General features: G+C 38.9%; 1 protein-coding gene and 1 pseudogene across 3 annotated transcripts in view; one reads left to right on the top strand and one right to left on the bottom strand.

Moving 5' to 3' along the window:
• The window catches only part of SETD2 (SET domain containing 2, histone lysine methyltransferase), a 126,412-nt gene that overhangs the window by 25,580 nt on the left and 79,574 nt on the right, over window positions 1-21,258 (top strand). For all 3 annotated transcript variants that reach the window (XR_006715823.1, XM_045492690.1, XM_045492691.1), the window contains exons 2-7: window positions 3,587-3,602; window positions 5,389-9,752; window positions 12,913-13,044; window positions 16,377-16,505; window positions 18,536-18,659; window positions 19,625-19,702. Coding sequence is in view for 2 of the 3 variants with exons in the window: in XM_045492690.1 (XP_045348646.1) it covers window positions 3,587-3,602; window positions 5,389-9,752; window positions 12,913-13,044; window positions 16,377-16,505; window positions 18,536-18,659; window positions 19,625-19,702 (4,843 nt within the window). In the remaining variant the exon portion in view is untranslated. The remainder of the gene's footprint in view (window positions 1-3,586; window positions 3,603-5,388; window positions 9,753-12,912; window positions 13,045-16,376; window positions 16,506-18,535; window positions 18,660-19,624; window positions 19,703-21,258) is intronic.
• Window positions 14,336-15,520, bottom strand: LOC123605602 (annotated as a pseudogene).

The following is a 21,258-nucleotide window of genomic DNA, read 5'->3' as shown; positions in this document are numbered from 1 at the left end:
AACTGTAACTATTTCTTGTATGACCTGGTATCCAGAATAGACTCCCTTGCTATCCAACTTGTTTATATTTATGAATATTCTTGATATGGCCAAGTCTCTCTCATACCAGGCTTCCCTTTGGAGGCTTCAGTTTTTGTGTCCTAGCCAGAGAGATTGGGTAGTTAGTGGGTTGATTTTAATAATCATGTCATTTCTTTGGATCTTCGAACTGCTGTGATGAAATCTCTTAATTCCTTTTCCACATGTGCCCTGTGACCTCATTGAGATTTGTCACCATGTTGACCCAGATTAATCAACATTCTTGAAACAGTTCTTCAGCAAGCTGCAAATATTTGTCCTGTACATTTTTGACAGCTTGCTTCAATATTCCTGATTTTTCTTCTGTAGTAGCTTTTCAAAAGAAGAAATAAGGCCATTCCAGCACAATCTTATGCTAAAGAGTTAAATGCCTGTTTGCGCATGCCTCATTATTTTTCATGTCAGAGATCCTGGGGACTCTGTATACCTTTGTTCCATCAGCTTTCCCTTGACATGATGTTATGTTATTTACCAAAACAAGTTTCCTTGTTATTAAACGTTTGTGACTGATTCTTGCTATTAATTGTGGCCTCACAATTTCACTTCTTCAAAAAGGTCTTGTCCTCTTATTGCAGTGGCAGTCTGCTTCCATGACCACAGTGAGCTATTGTCATTATTGGAAATGTACCCTAACTCTGTTACTCTGACCAGAATTTCCAGTTCTTTCACCTCACCCTTTTACCTCACTTTCTGGTTTCCAGCACATTTACTCTTTGAAGCTTCAAGTATCTTGCCCTTACCCTGTTCCTTCAGTTTATCAGCTTCTTCCAGATTTCTCTCTTCTCTGTTATCTATGGATTACTAGGTCAGTCATTTCAGTATTCTTGGGAATGCCCTCAGTTCTCTCATCTTGCTTGCTTTCTACCTCTCTTGTCCCATCCAGCTTCCCGGAGTAACTCACCAGTTGTTTCTTCTGGTTGTTTCTAGATAGTTTAATGCTGCCAGCCAAGTAGAATAAGTGTGCTGGTAAGCCCTTATATAAATTAGTAATATAGTCCACTTCCATTTCTGTTTCTTACACTTGAATTTTGTTTAACTATTTTGCCCTGTTTCTTCTCTCAACTTTCAGCTGAGGATGTGAGAGAGAAATGCTTACTTTATTTTGAAACTTAACTATGTCTTCACTTATCTGTATTTCTTTCTGTCTTTCTTAAAAAATTTTTTTTTAATCTTTATTTATTTTTGAGAGAGAGAGAGTGTGAGTTGGGGAGGAGCAGAGAGAGAGTGAGATACAGAATCCGAAGCAAGCTCCAGGCTCTGAGCTGTCAGCACAGAGCCCGACGCGGGGCCTGAACCAATAAACCATGAGATAATGACCTGAGCTGAAGTCGGAAGCTCAACCGACTGAGCCACCCAGGTGCCCCTCTTTTTTTTTTTTTTTTTTAAATTCATTTTGGGAGAAACAGAGTGAGTGGGGGAGGGGCAGTGGGGGGGAGGGGCAGTGGGGGGGGAGGGGAGAGAGAGAGAATGAATGAATGAATGAATGAATGAATCAATCCCAAGCAGGCTCAGTGCTACTAGCACAGAGCCTGTTATGGGGCTTGAACCCATGAAACCATGAGGTCATGACCCGAACCAAAACCAAGAGTGGGACACTTAACCGACTGAGCCACCCAGGTGCCCCTGTGTCCCCTTCTTTCAAGATCATTCCCTTCAATCTGTTGTAGTGATTCCATACTTTTTGTGATCTAAACACCTTGTTTGCTCACCTGCTCTATTTGTGATGAGGGAGAGAAGCAAGATACAGAATGGCTTGTATGGTATGATTGCTATACTTAAAAAGAAAGATCTGTGTTTAAGTACCACCCCCCCTCCCCGCCCCCACCGACAACCATGTACACAAAAGAAGCATTAGAGGGCTCGGTAGACTAAGGTGTTAACAGCAGTCTCTGGATGTTGGATTGTGGACTCTTCCTTTTGCTTGTTTTGTAATTTGAATTTTCTCTATTGAAATGCTTTTGCCATGAGAAAATTAAAAGGAAATTTATATTTTCCCCCGTATTTTTCGTACATGCTTATATTCTTTTTATTACAAACATCTTATTATCAAGTTCTGGGAAATGTCTTGCCATCTCTGTCAAGCAGTTCTCTGAATATCCACTGAAAAGGGGAGTATAAATAGGAATGACCTTCCAAATGCTCTGACATGTCCAGGTACCTTTTATGTTCTTGAAAAAATTCCACATGATACTAATTTAAATCAAATCTAGTAGGTCATGGATTGTAAGACACAACTATTTTATGAACCACTAAGAAAGGAAAACATTCTGCCAATCAAACTATGTTATTGATAGTATGATGCAGAGGTGTTATATGTGGGGAAAATGTACCTCACAGAATTAATGAAATATAGTTGTTCTCAGATTGCATCTGTGAAGTGTTTAGTGGTTTTGGAATAGGAAAAAAGTGTTTAACCTTGACCTCGCTTCCAATCTCATCCTTGTATTGCCATCCTTTCCCCCTCTTCATTACTTGGTTTTTGTATGGCTATGTAGACACTGGTGAATGGACTGAATTATGATGGAGTGAAGCCTACATTTGGAGACCAGGTTTTTGTACATTTCTTTTAAGGGACATTTCAAACAGATGATTATACTCCAGACTTGCCATGTAGCCTGCAGAGTGGTCTGCTTAAAATCCTAATCTGGCTGTCATCATCCAAAGCCCTTTTGTAGCTTCCTTTTCCCCAGGATGCCTTGGCGCACTGGTGTACACCAGACTTTTGGCTTTTGATTCCTCAGTCTCAGGACACAGTGTGGTTACCTTTTTTAGAACATAACTGTGAGCTTGGAGAGCCACATGCTGTGATGTGGAGCAGAGCGTATACCTTGTGTTCAGCAAAGGGACTGCTGAATGGACACCACAAAGGATCGAGAACCCCTAATCCATAAAATGAACTGTGTTTCTCCTCATGAGAAACCTGTCTGTGGACTTGGCTACTGTCCCCTATATTGGCTACTTTCTGCCTTACACTTTATACTCCGGTAATGCTGAACTGTTTATAGTTTTCTTGCACATGTTGTTCTGCGTTTTAATCTCTTTGCCTTTGTGGGGAATCTTCCTCTGCCTGGGATCTCCCTACAAATGTATCTTCAGAAACTACTACTCTTTTAGGAAGGATTTTTTTGCCTTCCTATTCTTCTACTAAACTGAGTTATTAAACTGCATTTTCTCCCTTTGCTGTTACACTGCGCGTATTTCTTTGTATTTATTCCATTATGTTGGAATTACTTTGTAACAAAATTGTATTTTGTTTTACAGGACATTAAGCTTTTTAAGGGCAGGGACTGTGTTCACCTTTTATTTCACAGTGCCTGGTATTATCTTCAATAAATATTTGCTGTACTAAATGTAATTGAAACTTTGAAGGAATGAACAGCTCATGTCAAAAACCTATAGGTTGTCAGTATCCTAGGTTTTAATAATAAAAAATTTTGATTTCAATTGTTTTTAGTATTTATGATTTCTTTTTATTCTTTTGCATGCTCTCTTGGCTGGATGGCAATAGAGAAGAAGAAAATGAGGTAAGTATAATTTAACTAGTTGTTCAATGATTATTGGATTCAAAATTCAAAATTTAGCTATGTTTTTTGTTTTGTTTGGTTTTTAAGATTTTATATTTAAGTACTATCTACCCCCAGCTTGAGGCTCGAACTCAACAACCCCAAGACCAAGTGTTGTTGCATGCTCCACTGACTGACTGAGAGCCAGGTGCCTCTAGCTATCATTTTGAATGTGAAATGAAGAAATAGTTTTTGCTGAATTTTTGAATCTGTAGTAACTCCATTCCAAGGAGGAATGTTGTATATCTCAAGGAAATGGTTTTTAAAATGGAGCTTCAAAAGCTTTAGGCAAGGTAGAGGAAGCTGGGAGCTCTGGAGACAGCATTTACCTGTTTTTATATATTGAGCTACTATGTAAGATTTCATTTGACAAGTGCATTCTGTTTCTTAAAAAATATTTGAAGACAACTGCTTTATGATAATGCATGAGAGAACATTTTTTTTTCTCACTTGATTAGTGTATAATGTTGAAAACTGGTGGCAGATTTTACCATATTGAAGGAGAAAACTATTCTCTTAACCAGAGTTGATTAAAGAACATCCATTAAAAAAATATTGCGGATGACCAGTGTACCATCTTTAATTTAGACTTGAGTTTGTTTCTTACAGATTTTTCTGATGTTCTCTCTACCACCTAGGTTTTGCCTTTAACTTCTAAAGCCTACCACTTCCTTTGGTGGTTTGGCAAATGATGGAAGGAAAAATTTTCTAAGATATATACTTTGTAGTTGTTGCTCCTAGAGTAGGGTTGGACTATAAATCAGCATGGCCTGAGTGTGTGAGGCCCGGGCAGAGACAGTGGTAGTGTGCCAGGGCAGAGTAATTTATAGTAAAGCAGAAAGATCTGGGCCTCATTTGCTTACCTCATCTATAAAACGAGATAGGAGACTGCTCTAGACCAGTGGTTTTTCAGATCTGTAAAGTCCATCAGAATTGTCTCATGTGCTTGTTTTCCAAAAACAAACCCAAACAAAACATACTTTGTTGCCTTAGATCTAGTTGTGTTGCAGATCTGTATTTTATGAAGCACCTAAGTGATTCTGTGTGATGCCAGAACACCACTATAATGGTTTCTGATGTTTCTTCTCAGAACACAGGAACAAACTATTTTCCACACTGAGATGTTAATTATTGCTCTCTATCTACATGTCATTTTGTGTTCTATATTGAAGTACATGTTGGATTTTTTTTTTTTTTTTTAATTCTCGTTAAAAAGTCTGCCTGGAAAAAAAAGTTATAAAAACAGATACATTCTTTTATATATATATATATATATAAACAATTATTTATTTTTGAGACAGAGAGAGACAGAGCATGAACGGGGGAGGGTCAGAGAGAGAGGGAGACAGAATCTGAAACAGGCTCCAGGCTCTGAGCTGTCAGCACAGAGCCCGACGCGGGGCTCAAACTCATGGACTGCGAGATCATGATCTGAGCTGAAGTCGGCCCCTTAACCAACTGAGCCACCCAGGTGCCCCAAAACAGATAAATTCTTTATGTAAGAGACAAAAATAGGAAAGTATGGGTAATTGTTGAAACTTGGGGTGGGTACTTAAGGATTTATTATACTATTCTCTATACTTTTGTGTATGTTTCAAATTTTCTATAATGAAGTTTTATCTAGCTTAGTGAAATTCATACTGTCCTTAAAGAGGATTTTTCATTTTCCTGACATTTTAAACTGTAATGCTAGCCATTTGAAAGTAACTTTATTGTTGTAGTAACTGCTTGTTTTGTTCACTTATAGGCAAAGATTGAAAATGTGCAGAAAACAGGTTTCTTCAAAGGACCAATGTTCAAAGGTGTTGCTTCTAGTCGATTTTTACCTAAAGGCACCAAGACAAAAGTTAATTTGGAGGAACAGGGACGACAAAAGGTGTCTTTCAGCTTCAGCCTTACAAAGAAAACTTTGCAGAATAGGTTTCTGACTGCACTTGGCAATGAAAAGCAAAATGATACTCCAAACTCCCCAGCTGTACCTCTTCAAGTAGACTTGACTCCTAAAATTAAAATGGATGTTGGAGATACCTTATCTACTACAGAAGAATCTTCTCCACCAAAATCAAGGGTAGAATTGGGCAAAATTCATTTTAAGAAACACCTGCTTCATGTGACGTCCAGGCCACTGCTGACTACAGCCACAGCAGTGGTGTCTCCACCTCCTCCAGTAGTTCCATTACCAGCAGTCATAGCAGAATCAACAACTGTAGATTCACCACCCTCTTCTCCACCTCCACCACCTCCACCTCCCCAGGCCACGACACCCTCACCAGCACCAGTAACAGAGCCAGTGGCCTTGCCACACACACCAATCCCAGTTCTGATGACAGCACCGGTAGATGTAGCAGTTAGAACACTGAAGGAACCACCAGTTACGACTGTACCAGAATCTTCAGACGTGGACACTAAGCAGGACGCTGTATCTAATAGTTCAGAAGAACACATAACTCAGAATTTGAATGAGCAAGCAGATACTCCCTCACGAAAAGAAGATTCCCATATTGGGAAGGAAGAAGAAATTCCAGATAGTTCTAAGAGTAATCTGGGCTCTAAAAAAACAGGTTCTAAGAAGAAATCCTCACAATCCGAAGGCACCTTTCTTGCTTCAGAATCTGATGAAGATTCTGTACGGACTTCCTCAAGTCAAAGATCACACGATTTAAAATTTTCAGCAAGCATTGAAAAGGAAAGAGATTCAAAAAAGAGCTTAGCACCTTTAAAAAGTGAGGATTTAGGGAAATCTTCACGATCTAAAACAGAGAGAGATGATAAATATTTCAGCTACTCAAAACTTGAAAGAGATACTCGGTATATATCTTCTCGATGTAGATCAGAGAGAGAGCGAAGGCGGAGCAGATCTCGTTCAAGATCTGACAGAGGCTCTAGAACTAGTTTATCCTATTCCCGGTCGGAACGATCCCATTATTATGACTCTGATCGTCGCTACCATCGGAGTTCCCCTTACCGAGAGAGGGCTCGCTATTCTCGGCCATATGCAGATAACAGAGCTCGGGAGAGTTCTGACTCAGAAGAGGAGTATAAGAAGACCTACTCAAGGCGCACCTCATCCCATTCCTTCTCTTACAGAGACCTAAGGACATCATCATCCTATTCTAAATCTGATCGGGACTGCAAAACTGAGTCCTCTTACTTAGAGATGGAGAAAAGAGGAAAGTATTCTTCAAAAGTAGAAAGAGAATCCAAAAGGACTTCAGAAAATGAAGCAATGAAAAGATGCTGTTCTCCCCCTAATGAACTGGGATTCCGACGGGGCTCATCCTATTCCAAGCATGATAACAGTGCTTCCCGTTACAAATCTGCCCTTTCAAAGTCTGTATCCAAGTCCGATAAATTTAAGAATTCTTTCTGTTGTACAGAATTAAATGAGGAAATCAGATCATCTCATTCTTTTAATTTACAGGCTCCTTGTTCAAAAGGTAGTGAATTAAGAATGATTAGTAAAATTCCTGAAAGAGAAAAGACTGGGTCTCCATCACCATCAAATCGATTAAATGATTCACCTACTTTTAAAAAGCTAGATGAATCCCTTATTTTTAAATCTGAATTTATAGGACACGATAGCCATGATAGTATTAAGGAATTAGACTCTTTATCTAAAGTGAAGAATGATCAGTTAAGAAGTTATTGTCCCATAGAATTAAATATAAATGGATCTCCTGGGGCAGAATCTGATTTGGCAACATTTTGCACTTCTAAAACTGACACTGTTTTGATGTCTTCTGATGATAGTGTGACTGGATCAGAGGTATCCCCTTTGGTCAAAGCATGCATGCTTTCATCAAATGGATTTCAGAATATTAATAGATGTAAAGAGAAAGACTCAGACAATACATGCATGCTGCGTAGTAAGTCAGGAAGCCCATTTAGAGAAACAGAACCTACAGTGTCGCCACACCAAGATAAACTCATGTCTTTGCCAGTTACGACTATAGATTATTCCAAAACTGTAATTAAAGAACCAGTTGATATGACAGTTTCTTGTTGTAAAACCAAAGATTCAGATCTATACTGTACTTCAAATGACAACAACCCTTCTTTGCGTCATTCTGAAGCTGAAAAGATTGAGCCTTCGGTTATGAAGATTTCTTCAAATAGCTTTATGAATGTGCATTTGAAATCAAAAACAGTTATATGCGATAATAGAAATCTGACAGATCAGCACTCAAAATTTGCACGTGAAGAATATAAGCAGAGCGTTGGTAGCACCAGTTCAGCTTCTGTTAATCATTTTGATGACATATATCAACCGATAGAGAGTTCAGGCATTGCTTCATCTCTTCAGAGTCTGCCACCAGGAGTAAAAGTGGACAGTTTAACTCTCTTACAATGCGGAGAGAACGCATCTCCAGTTTTGGATGCTGTGCTGAAGAGTAAAAGCACAGAGTTTGTAAAGCATGCAGAGAAAGAAACCATCATAGAAGTAGGTAGCGGCCTTCCTGATTCAGGAAGGGGATTTGCCTCTTGGGAAAACAAGCATAATAATGGGCTCTCTGGGAAATGTGTGCAAGAGGCTCAAGAAGAAGGGAATTCCATAGTGCTTGAGAGAAGAGGAAGGTCAGAAATCTCTTTAGATGAAGAAGGAGGGAGAGGACATGCTCATACTTCTGATGATTCAGAAGTTGTATTTTCTTCTTGTGACTTGAATTTAACCATGGAGGACAGTGATGGCATAACATATACCTTAAAATGTGACAGTAGTGGTCACACCTCAGAGATCATATCCACTGTCCATGAAGATTATTCTGGTTCTTCTGAAAGCTCAAGTGATGAAAGTGACTCTGAAGATACAGATTCTGATGATAGCAGTTTTCCAAGAAACCGTCTTCAGTCTGTTGTGGTAGTCCCAAAGAATTCTACTTTGCCCACGGAAGAAACCAGTCCGTGTTCTTCTCGGAGTAGTCAAAGTTACAGACACTATTCTGACCACTGGGAAGATGAGAGATTGGAGTCGAGGAGACATTCATATGAGGAAAAATTTGACAGTGTAGCAAGTAAACCCTGTTCTCAGACTGAGAAGTTCTTCCATCATAAAGGAACAGAGAAGAATCCGGAAATTTCTTTTACACACCCCAGCAGAAAACAGATAGATAACCACCTGTCTGAAATTGTTCATCCTCAGAGTGACGGGGTTGATAGTACAAGTCATACAGATGTGAAATCTGACTTTCTAGGTCATCCAAATTCTGAGGAAACAGCAAAAGCCAAAATAGCCTCTAGGCAGCAAGAAGAGCTGCCAGTTTATTCTTCTGACGATTTTGAAGACATCCCGAATAAGTCTCGGCAACAAACCATTTTCCCTAACAGGCCAGATAGTAGACTGGGAAAAACAGAGTTGAGTTTTTCTTCCTCTTGTGAGATCTCCCGAGTGGATGGCTTCCGCTCATCAGAAGAGCTCAGGAACCTAGGGTGGGAATTCTCTCAACAAGAAAAGCCTACTACCACATATCAGCAACCTGACAGCAGCTATGGAGCCTGTGGTGGACACAAGTATCAGCAAAGTGCAGAACATTATGGTGGGACACGTAATTACTGGCAAGGTAACGGCTACTGGGATCCAAGATCAGCAGGTAGACCTCCTGGAACAGGGGTTGTGTATGATCGAATTCAAGGGCAGGTACCAGATTCCTTAACAGATGACCGTGAAGAGGAGGACAGTTGGGATCAATGTGCAGGGTCTCACTTTTCAAGCCAGTCCAGTAAATTTTTTCTATCCCTTCAGAAGGACAAGGGGTCCGTGCAGGCACCTGAAATAAGCAGCAATTCCATTAAGGATTCTTTAGCTGTGAATGAAAAGAAAGATCTTTCAAAAAACTTAGAAAAAAATGATATGAAAGATAGAGGACCTCCTAAAAAAAGGAGACCGGAATTGGAGAGTGATTCTGAAAGCGATGGTGAACTTCAGGACAGAAAGAAAGTTCGAGTGGCAGTAGAGCAGGGAGAAACGGCAGTGCCCCCAGGCTCAGCACTGGTTGGGCCTTCCTGTGTCATGGAGGATTTCAGGGACCCACAGCGATGGAAAGAATGTGCCAAGCAAGGGAAGATGCCCTGTTACTTTGATCTGATTGAAGAAAATGTTTATTTAACAGAAAGGTAAGCTTAATTAATGCTTGTCCAACAAATTTTAATGTCTTTTTGTTGAAAAAGTTAGCTTTCAACAGTTCAGAACATATTGAGGTCAATTGTATGAAATACAGTTGCATAATAGGATATAAGTTAAAAAATCTAAAAAGCCTATTCACCTATTTAAATTTGATGGCAGAATCCTTCCCTTAGTATCCCTTCCTCCACCCCCCACAGGAAGGGGATGTCTAAAAAAAAAAAAAATTTTTTTTTTTGGTCTCATTATCTTTTTGGTTCTGAAAGTATGATTTAGGCCAGCCCTATTTTTAAGTTCCTTTTACATGTGAAACTGATGAAACACAAAATGAAGTCCCAGCAAAACAGTCTGCTCTTAAGAAAAAAGTAGTTGTGCTGGATTTTTTTCCTTTTGAAAAATGTTCATAATGAAGTATCTTTGAAGGATGCTTTATAAAGCGGGAACCACATTAGAACATCATTTTCTGTTCATTATTTTTTAGTCTGTTGCTAATTGATTACATTTGGCAATAGCATAACCAGTATTTTAGAAATAAGTGGTATAGTGGTTTCCTACAGACCCCTAACCTGAAACAAGGGGATAATGAGAATAGGAGTAATGGAAGACAGACTCCTTCAAAGCAGAGCTGCTCAGTCTGCTTTCTTTCACCCTTCCTTGACAGTTTCTTCATTTTTCTAGTATGAATATATGTGAAATATGCCTTTTTGAAAAAAATCTGTCTTACATCCATTTTCCTTTTGGAAATTTCTCCTCTATTTGAAAATCTGCTTAACCATCATCCCTTTAAGCGTTAAAAAGTTTTTTGTTTAATGAAATTTTTTCACTGGTTAAGGTAAAATTAGGTCTCATGAGAAGTTTTTCATATTTTAACAAAAACCTTTTTATGATATAGAGAGCCTCTTCTAGCTAGTAAATTAGGTTTAAATTTAAAATATTGAATCTTTTAAGTAGTAGTTTTTAGGAATTGTGTGAGTACATTGATGCAGCTTCCAGGGTCTTTGTAAAAGAATAGAAGTAAAACTAATCAACCCAACCCTCTGGGATTTACTCAGCACTGAGATCCAGATAAATCTACCACCTGCATATATGCATTATAGATCTGGTTTGGTGGAGGGGGCACCTGGGTGGTTCAGCGGTTAAGTGTCCAACTTCAGCTCAGGTCATGATCTCACAGTTTGTGAGTTTGAGCCCCACATTGGGGTCAGTGCTGACAGCTCAGAACCTGGAGCCAGCTTCAGATTCTGTGTCTCCCTGTGTCTCTGCCTTCCCCCGCTTGTGCTCTGTCTCTCTCAAAAATAAAAATAAACATTAAAAAAAAAAGATCTAGTTGGTGGAAACGTTGGAGAGCCTTTTTAGAGTGGGAACATTTTTAAAGAGCCTATTGTAATATGCTGGGCCTTTCGGAGCCACCAAGAAAACTAATTATTGAAAAATAGTAATGAAGATGGTGAAAAAATTTTTCTTAGGTCTAATGAAAATAGGGTTACCTGAATCTGTGGCCATGAGTCCTTATCTGACCTTATGGAGCAATACAAAATAAAGCTACTGCTGATTCTTCAAAATTACAATTCTTAAAGTACTTGTAAACAGATATTTTGTTTGTCTTCAGTCCTGATTTCTTCAGGCTGAGAATATTCATATAGTCATTAATGAATTATATCTTGAACCAGCTGAGTCATTCTTGTTTTACTCATAGGTAGTTGAAACCATCAAGACACTCTTCAGGTACTTTATAAACATTGAACATATGTTGAAGATGAAAGCAGATTAGTTAGGAGATTAAGACAGCCACATAGAACAGCGGTGCTCTTCACTGTCTGATAGTTGGAGAGTAAGTCAGACTGCCCTAATCTTAAGGAGATCTTCTTCATTTCTGATTTCTTTTTAACAAAAGAAAGTTCAACACAAAGGCCAGGAAATAATCACATTTTCACTTTTTCTTTGCAAACTCTGGCATAGGTATTTATGAACCTAACCCATTTTGAACAGTTTCCCCTTTTACTCCCAAATCAGTTAGTCTGTTGGGAAAGTTTAGTCCTCTGATTATTCTGTAATACCTGATTATTCTGTAATACAGTTCTATAAATTATACTTCATTCTTTTCTTAATCATTCAGTTTTCTTTTAAACAAGATTTTTAGAAATACGGTGTTACTGAAAGATTCTCTCTGAAAGATTGAGTTAAACTCTTAATTAAAAATTACCTATTTTTAAATTTATTTTGTTTAGCAACTCCTTTTCTTCCTCTGCCTTTCTTTCTTTGCTGTGTCTCAACCATTATTTGTCCATCCAGGAGGACTAATTCTTATATGTTTTGTTTGTTTACTTTGAGAGAGTGAGAGAGTGGGGGAGGGGAGAGAGAGAGGGAGAGAGAGAGAATCCCAAGCAGGCTCTGTGTTGATCGGGGCTCAATCTCATGACTGTGAGATCATAACCTGAGTCAAAATCAAGAGTTGGACGCTTAAGGGGCGCCTGGGTGGCTCAGTCGGTTAAGTGTCCGACTTTGGCTCAGGTCATGATCTCGCGGTCCGTGGGTTCGAGCCTCACGTCTGGCTCTGTGCTGACAGCTCAGAGCCTGGAGCCTGTTTCAGGTTCTGTGTCTCCCTCTTTCTCTGACCCTCCCCTGTTCATGCTCTCTCTCTCTCTCTCTCTCAAAAATAAATAAAATGTTAAAAAAAAAAAAAAAAAAAAAAAAAGAGTTGGACGCTTAACTGACTGAGCCACCCAGGTACCTCCAGGAGGACTCATTCTTAAACTTCACTTTCATCAGCTGTGTTACTTTCTGATCCTCATGAGTTTTCCTGTGTTTTATTTTTCCTGAGCCCAGTAGGACAGTTGACCCTTGAAATTGCTCAGAATTTGAGGTTTAGTTGACTTGGACTGAGAAATGAGGGCTCAGTCCAAAATGATAGACTTGAACTCTTATCTTCCCACTTGCCAGGGCTCAGGTTGCCTCTTGTTTGTGTAACATAATTCTTAGTGTTTTCAGTTTCACAATTGCTAGTGATTAGATGTTTTCTTCCTTTTGAATGTTTAACTCAACCAGAATCATTAAATATGAAACTAATGAGATTTAGCACATATTTGATTGTGTACATTGTATCATTACCAGGAGATTTCTTAAACCAATTCTTATAAAATTTTTATCTAATAGAAAGAAGAATAAATCACATCGGGATATTAAGCGAATGCAGTGTGAGTGTGCACCTCTTTCTAAAGATGAAAGAGCGCAAGGTGAAATAGCATGTGGGGAAGATTGTCTTAATCGACTCCTCATGATTGAATGGTAAGTAAATTGAAATGCTCTGATTTTGCTCATTCTGTTAAATGTCCCAAAATATTAAGAATTAGTAATGAATAAAATTTAACCTTTCTTCTTTTACCTAGTATTATTTATAAGCAATAAAATCTCCAATGTATAATAGCATTTATAAGGAGACAAATTTCCCTTGCATTATTCATTATAGTATACATTTTAAGTGCTCTGTAAAGTAGCCCTTAACCTTTTGTTTCTTATGTTTGTCCTGAGAGGCAAATGTTGGTCTTTTTTAGCTTTTACTATCAAATAAGATAAAACCCTAGCATTTCAAAAGGGTATAAAGTAAAATGTCTTCCACTTCCAAACCTCAGTCCCTCTGTTTGTAGTCTTTTCAGATAATTTTTATGCCTATACCAAAATATTTCCTCATTTTAGGTATAGAAATGAAATCTTTCTATATGTACTTTTTTGAGTTTTATTCCCTCACCTTGGCCCAAACACACATGTTCTCACACACTCTCATACACTCTTAATTAAATAAATTTTGGAGACCTGTTCAGTGCTACACGTGCAGACTTAGCTAAATCTTTCCCTTGGCTGCTTTATACAGTCTATTTATAGTTAACTCATAATTATTAATTTTCAAAGATAGATATTTGCTTCTGTATTTTTCTTTCTTTTTTTTTTTAAATTTTTTGAATGTTTATTTTTGAGAGAGAGAGAGTGAACAGGAGAGGGGCAGAGAGAGAGGGAGACACAGAATCCGGAGCAGGTTCCAGGCTCTGAGCTGTCAGCACAGAACCTGATGTGGGGCTTGAACTTGTGAACTGAGAGATCATGACCTGAGCCAAAGTTGGACACTTAACTGACTGAGCCACCCAGGTGCCCCTGCTTTTGCATTTTTCTTATAAACAGTAAACATCTTTACATTGAAAATTGTGTGATTAAAATTTTTTACCAATTTTATGAAAAATTTGTTTCCTTAATATTTTTTTTAATGTTTATTTGTTTTGAGAGAGAGAGAGCGAGAGAGCATGTGAGTCGGGGGAGGGGCAGAGAGAGGGAAAGAGAGAATCCCAAACAGGCTCTGAGCTGTCAGTGTGTAGAGCCTGACACAGGGCTCAATCCCACGAACCGTGAGATCATGATCTGAGTCCAACCCAGGAGTTGGGCGCTTAACCAACTGAGCCATCCAGGTGCCCCAGTATCCTTATTTTTTAACATGGAAAGAATATTAAGGTGATTTATAGTGTAGATACCTTGTTTTCAGTGTTGATGAATGGTTTTCTTTCTTTTTTTTTTCTTTTTCTTTTTTGGATGTGTTGTTTTTTTTTTTTAATAGAAACCATATCACTTCATTTGTTACAGCAGTAATGAGGCAATAATTCAAGAGGGTCCCAGAAAGCTTTTTCATCCACAAAATAACAGAAAGAAAGAGCACCTTCACCACTCATGCTCTTGGTTAGCTTTTTCTTTTGATCTCTGTTCCCCTACCCGCAATAGTATGTTGCTTCCAGAATGGGATTCTGCCTTCGAATGTTGTATGAGTCGGATGGCTAGTCTATCAGCTTCCCTTAAGACCGAATGGAAGTTCCTAACTTAGCTGAGAAACCTGGACAAGTCTTCTTTGATTTCAGCCTCATCCCAAGGCCCATGAAAGTTTTCTTTAAAAAGCTGCAGGCGAATGAGCTAGAAAGGGCAGAGACAAGAGATGGAAACCAGCAGAAGGGCAAAGAGGATGGCTCCCACAGCACTAATGGACAGCAGGCCTCCCAAGGCTGAAAATGCAAAAAGCAGTGTGACACCCATGTAGCTACGGGGAGTACATGCCTTCAGTTTCTTCTGCAACATGGGCCACAGGGCAAAAATCTGGATGGCAAAAGTCAGCATGATGAAGGCATGCAGGGAACAGGGCAGGCATGAGGCAAGGCAGACAGAAGCAAAGATGGCCATGTTCAAGGACAGTGTGCTGGATACAATGGCAGCATTGGCACCATAGTCAAAGAAAATGAGGCGGCCTAAAAGCATGAAGACTGACATGGCATAGATGGTGTCAGTGCTGACAGACTCCGTCAGGGTCTTCAGCACTGGGGAAGAACCGTAGGTGAAAGTAATGAAAATCAGGGCACTCTTCAAGTCAGCCCACTGGGTCCGCCCCCTCTTCTTCCGTCCTTCACCTCTGTCAGTGAGATCAAACAAAACATAGCCAATCAGTGAAGAAGCCAGGCCAGTCCCAGAGAGCCATTGGGGGGCCAGAAGGCCCTCATCCATATACCACTAGATGACCACAAACACACAGGCACTGCACACTGCTGTATCACCACGTTCGCTCGAAGACCACAGCCCGGTACTGGTATTTCCGGGCGTAGATGTTTTTCCGGAGCTCTTCCAGGAAACGCCGGTCCACGTGGTTATCGGGAAATGGCTATCGCTCGTACAAGACCTGCCACTTGGCCTGCTTAGTGTCAGCTACAGGCTGGGTCCCCATTATCCTCTCCCTCAAACTCAGACCAGCTCAGTCTCCCTCACAGAAGTCCACGTGGTTCTTGTTCCTTACAAAGTTCTGAAATAAGACCTCTCTGGAAATCCCATGCTGGGTGGTGGCTGATACTGCACCGACCTTCCCTTGCTTTCAAAGGCAGCAACCCAGGCTAGGCCTGCAACAGATGAGTTTGTTCTCTGAGGCAGGACAGTACGGCCAAGTTCCTGCCCGCAGTTCCTAAGGCTGCGCGGCCAGGAAGGGCGGCCGCCCGCCTCCTTCCCCATCCGGGGCGCCAGGGGTTGCTGAACTGTTTTCTTTCAAGGCCCAGATTTTGGTTTTGCTCATGTTCAAGTATTATGAGAACAAAACCTATACCTCAGAAAATTAAAGAGAAAGCATTTTTGGCAATTCCTTTATCTAAATTGAAAGTAGAGATGACATTATGCATGTAAGAAGAGGAGACGTGAGACTTAGCCCTATTCTCCTAAGTTGACAGTGTAGCTCTGGTCTCTGCGTTCTTCTGACTTTCCTGCCAGCCTTGCTAAAGAGATAGGAAGTATAGGATATCTTTCTTCTCATGTTTCTCACACTTAAACTTCTAGTAGTTGTCAGGATTAGGTTCAAATTTAGCCTGGTATGCAGAGCTCTTCATCGTATATCAACAACCTGCCTTTCCATATTCCAGCAATCCACCTTTCTTGTCAGTCATCCTCAGCTGTTTTATTCTCCTTTCCTCAGGTGGGCCTTGTTTCCTATTTCTGCACATGGGCAGGCTCTGTGGTATCTCGTTTTTTTTTTGTTTGTTTGTTAATCCACATCCTATTTGTCATTAGAGATTCTGCTTTGAAGAATTGATTTTCTCTGTTTCTCATTTCAGTTCTTCTCGGTGTCCGAATGGGGATTATTGTTCCAATAGACGGTTTCAGAGAAAACAGCATGCAGATGTGGAAGTCATACTCACAGAAAAGAAAGGCTGGGGCTTGAGAGCTGCGAAAGACCTTCCTTCGTAAGTTATGTTGTAATCATCTTTCATTTCCTTTTTGTGTTGTTGAAGTTGGTTAGCTACTTTGTAGGAAGGAAAATAACGTGTCTATTATACTGAAGTTTAATAATGTTTCTTGTGTAGAATGACCACCTGGTAACTAGTTTAAAAAAAATTTTTTTTCCATTTCTTTTAGGAAATTAAAAAAAGAAAACAAAAAAAAAAAACTCCTCTGTCTCTGTATATGAAGAGCATTTTGTCATTTGTGACATTTGGACCAGATAGGTCCTTCTTTGTATGACAGTTACTTTTCCTTTAATTCCAAGCAGTTACCAGTGTTTGCTGTAGACCCCCAGAATTACTATGAAACTGTAAGGATTTGGGACAGAATTGATTAGTTAGTTTATATAAAACTGAGTTGGAGAGGGGGTGCCTGGGTGGCTCAGTCGATTGTCTGACCCTTGATTTTGGCTCAGGTCATGATCCCAGCGTCGTGGGATTGAGCCCTGTATTGGGCTCTATACCGAGTGTGGAGCCTGGTTGGGAGTCTCTCTCTCCTTCTCTTCCTCTCCCCTCCTTGTGCTCTCTTTTTCTCTCTCTCTAAAATTAAAAAATAATAATAATTAAATAGATAAACCTTGGAGTAAGAGGGGAAGAGAGTATCTGAGATGATTGAGGTAGGGATTAAAAACAATTAATAAACATTTATTGAATGAGTAAATGTTGCTTTCTACCTAATTCCTGTAACTTTTTTGTACATAATGCAATAAAAGGTTCACTTTATTTTCTACCATATTTAGTGTTTCCTTTAAACAGTAAGTTTTTTATGGAAAGCATATTTAAGTATCATGAAAGATGAGTACCTTTTTCTTTAAATATATACAGATTACGTGTGTTTATGATTGAAAAAGTCTTTTAAATATGTAAAAGGAGTAAAGGAAGAAAATAAAACTGTTTCTTAAAGCTTTCTTAAGCTCCTCACGAAGAACCCTGCTTTGGTAAAATACCCTAGACTGGATATTTTCAGGTTTCCCATATTTTCCTACTCCTTTAATTTCCATATGCTAATGGTAGTGCTGGTTTCATAAATTTTTAGTTCGAAACTGTGTAGATGTTCACGAATAGAGTATTCATTCCCATTGAACAGGGACATTGTCCGATATACATAGGATGAGGAGGTCTTTGGAACAAATCTGCTAGTTAGTGTTAAATATCATGACATTCTCTCTGTGTATTGTACCTGTTTCTTCTCTACTGAAGATACTAAATAACTGAGGAAAGACTGGTCAGGGGTGGAAGGTAACTTGAAAGAAGCCAAGGAGAGAGATTAATCATAATTACTGATAAATGCTAGAAAAAACTCACAGAGAATGCAGTCAGAGAAAAGATGGGTGTATAATTTTTTTTAAGTTTATTTAAGAGCGAGAACGAGCAGAGAGAAGGGGAGAGAACAGAATCCCAAGCAGGCTCTGCACTGCCAGTGTGGAACCTGATGTTGGGCTTGAACTCACAAACCTGTGAGATCGTGACTTGGGCTGAAATCAAGAGTTGGATGCTTAACCACCTGAGCCATCCACGTGCCTCAGGAGAAAAGATCTGCTTGACCTTTGACATCATTAGAGGTCTTTGAATAAAGGCAGTAGAGGGGCTGCTGTATTTAAATTATCTTCTTTTTTCTTAGAACATAAAGCCTCTAATATTTCAGTGCCTCCTGATTTCTTCAGAGCTGTTTCTCAGCTGTGAATCACTGTTTTCATGGCATTGTAAACCAAATTTGAGTGTTTGTTTTAATATCTAGTTAGAGCAAGGATACACATTTTGATAGTATGTATAAACATAAAAGCATCTTGGAATCAACATTTTTAAAAAAGTATTAGGAAGGAGAAAACCTCAGTTAGATGTTAGGTACTTTACATATATTTTAATTATATCTTGTATAAGACCGTATTTATTCTTTTCAATATTTCCTTAAATCGATTTTTTTGCATAGATGTATGTGTTTTCCATACAGCTCCTAGGCAGGAAGTGCTATTGTTTCCCTTTTGTTTTGCCAGGAACACCTTTGTCCTGGAATATTGTGGAGAGGTACTTGATCATAAAGAGTTTAAAGCCCGGGTAAAGGAGTATGCACGAAACAAAAACATCCACTACTATTTCATGGCCCTGAAGAATGATGAGGTGAGCGGCACAAATGGATTTGCTTTGAAACAGATCTGGAAATTGTTGAGTTTGTAAGGGTCATTGATACAGACTGATCTTGAAAATAAATTAAGTGACAAAAAAGAGGGACAGAATAGTATATATAGCTTTTCTTTACAAAAAGGAGAGAGGGAGATGTTTTTGTTTATAAAAAGGGAGAGGGAGATGTTTACATATACATGTAAATGTAAACCTATGAGCTTCATATTGCAACTCTTAAAAATTACTGATACCCCTAGAAGAGTTTTTTTAATGTGGGTTATATTTGTCAATACTTACATAAAAATTAAAGCTGAAAAATTGAAAAATGTTTGTTAAACCACTTTAAAGTAACAAGTCAATTATATGTTGACATAAATAACATGTTTTTATGACAATAATTTTCAAAATATTTTTGTTTTAGTGAGGAGTGCAACTGTTTTACATTTTTACAAATCTCTTTAATGTCTGGTGTGATAAATTTTAGCTAGATTCTTATATCTGTCTCTACATTCAGTCCTGGAAAACCTATTTCTAGATCCTACCCCAGACTTGCTGAATCTAATAACTCTGGTGGTGGGTCCAGCAGGAGTTTTAACATGCTTTCCAGGGAATTCAGATACACATTCAAGTTGGAGAGATCCTGCACTGTGGTGTAACATGCACTTTAAAATGGAGTTTTATACACATGAAGTGAGATTGGAATATAAGAGGATGTTAGAAGTAGCTAAAAGTAAATGGAAGAGACATTGATAGATATGGAGATCGTTTTGCCTGTAAGATGTTTATAGTTAGCAGATGTCCCAGAGGAAGTAGTTAGATATTTGTCACTTGGATGTGTCTGTATGTGAAAGAGGAGGCGGGGTTGGGCATGCAGATCTTACATTTGCCTAATGCCTTTCCTTTGCAAAATATATGTATATTTTAGGTCTCATTTTTATCTCTTAAATGATCCTTTTCCCTAGATAATAGATGCCACTCAGAAAGGAAACTGCTCTCGTTTCATGAATCACAGCTGTGAACCAAACTGTGAGACTCAAAAAGTAAGTTGAGGTGGATTTAGAAGTTTGTATCTTTGTTCAAGATTGATGTTGTATTAATTTTAGAATCCATATCAAGGCTTCCCATGGATTTTATTTTTAAGTCATTTTAATTGTTTTTTCCTATTGTTAAAAATCTTATTTTGAACTAAGTTCAGATTTATAAAATAATAGTGCAGAAACAGTACAGAGTTCCATATATCATCCTTCACCTAGCTTCCTCAAAGGTTCACATTGTAAATAGCCATTATACAGTTATCCAATCCAGGAAATACTGTTAACTATTAACTAATCTAAAGTCTTTATTCATATTTTGCCATCTGTCATTTTTCTGGACTAGGATCCAATCCAGGAACTCCCATTGCATTTAATTGTCACCTCTCTTTGCCCATAAGTTTTAACTATTATTTCAAAGGTGCCAAAATACAAAACCAAAATTGAATTCTGATGAAGTCCAGTGTGTACTATTCCGATTTTTATCAGCTCTTAATCCAGGTGCCAAATTTGGCTGCTTTAATAATGTAAGGGGGGGCTGAATGGCCACAGATAAGAGAGATCATAAATCATGTACATGGTGTGACACTGCTTCTCCTCAACAAGGCCAGACTCCGGGTCATGCTCCTCTCTTTGTCCCTGTGCCTGGCACATAGTTGATGCTTGATAAATTCATTTATTGAATTTGGTAAAACATTTTGAGATAATTTTAGTACTCTCTCTAATTTGTGTTTTGATCTTAGATTTAAAAAAAAAATACACACACACACAAACGGTAGAACATTGGTTCTTTCTTAGGCTAAGAAAGCTATGGACCCACACCCTAGAAAAGTAGTATCAATGGTTCCCTCTCATAATAGTGCTTTCGGGGCGCCTGGGTGACTCAGTCGGTTAAGCGGCCGACTTCGGCTCAGGTCATGATCTCGCGGTCTGTGAGTTCGAGCCCCGCATCGGGCTCTGTGCTGACAGCTCAGAGCCTGGAGCCTGTTTCAGATTCTGTGTCTCCCTCTCTCTCTGACCCTCCCCCGTTCATGCTCTTGTCTCTCTCTGTCTCAAAAAATAAGTAAACGTTAAAAAATAAATAAATAAATAAATAAATAAATAAATAAATAAATAGTGCTTTCAACTCCTGGATATTTTTTTTTTGTCCTTTTGACCTGTATACTAATAGATCTTAGATACGGCTCTTCTGGGAGCCAAGCCATATAACGAATAGGAGAACACACTCCATGATCACTTTATGTAAGTTCTGTTCTAGTTTTGTCTGCATCTGGTGGCCATGTGTCTAGCTGTGAGATTTCCACTTGTACTGTGTCCCTTCATCTCTTTAGGTCTGGGGATTTTCATCAGTAATGTGCTCAAAAGATCTGAACAGGAGCTCTGCAGTCGAGTTACGTCTTACATGTTCTGGAACCACAAGTTCTAACCCCTGTGTATTTACTCCCATTTTAATTCTTGAGTTTTATGCAGTTGTTCTCATGCTTTCCTTCCCTTTCCCTATACTCAGTCATAGGACCATTGCTTTATGAAATTAAACATTTGGCATCATTCTTTCCCTGGTTCCA

The sequence above is a fragment of the Leopardus geoffroyi genome, chromosome A2 (genome assembly GCF_018350155.1).
Source record: "Leopardus geoffroyi isolate Oge1 chromosome A2, O.geoffroyi_Oge1_pat1.0, whole genome shotgun sequence".
Classification (NCBI taxonomy): domain Eukaryota; kingdom Metazoa; phylum Chordata; class Mammalia; order Carnivora; family Felidae; genus Leopardus; species Leopardus geoffroyi.
Note: the sequence above shows the minus strand (reverse complement) of the source record. Positions and strands in the feature narration are given on the sequence as shown.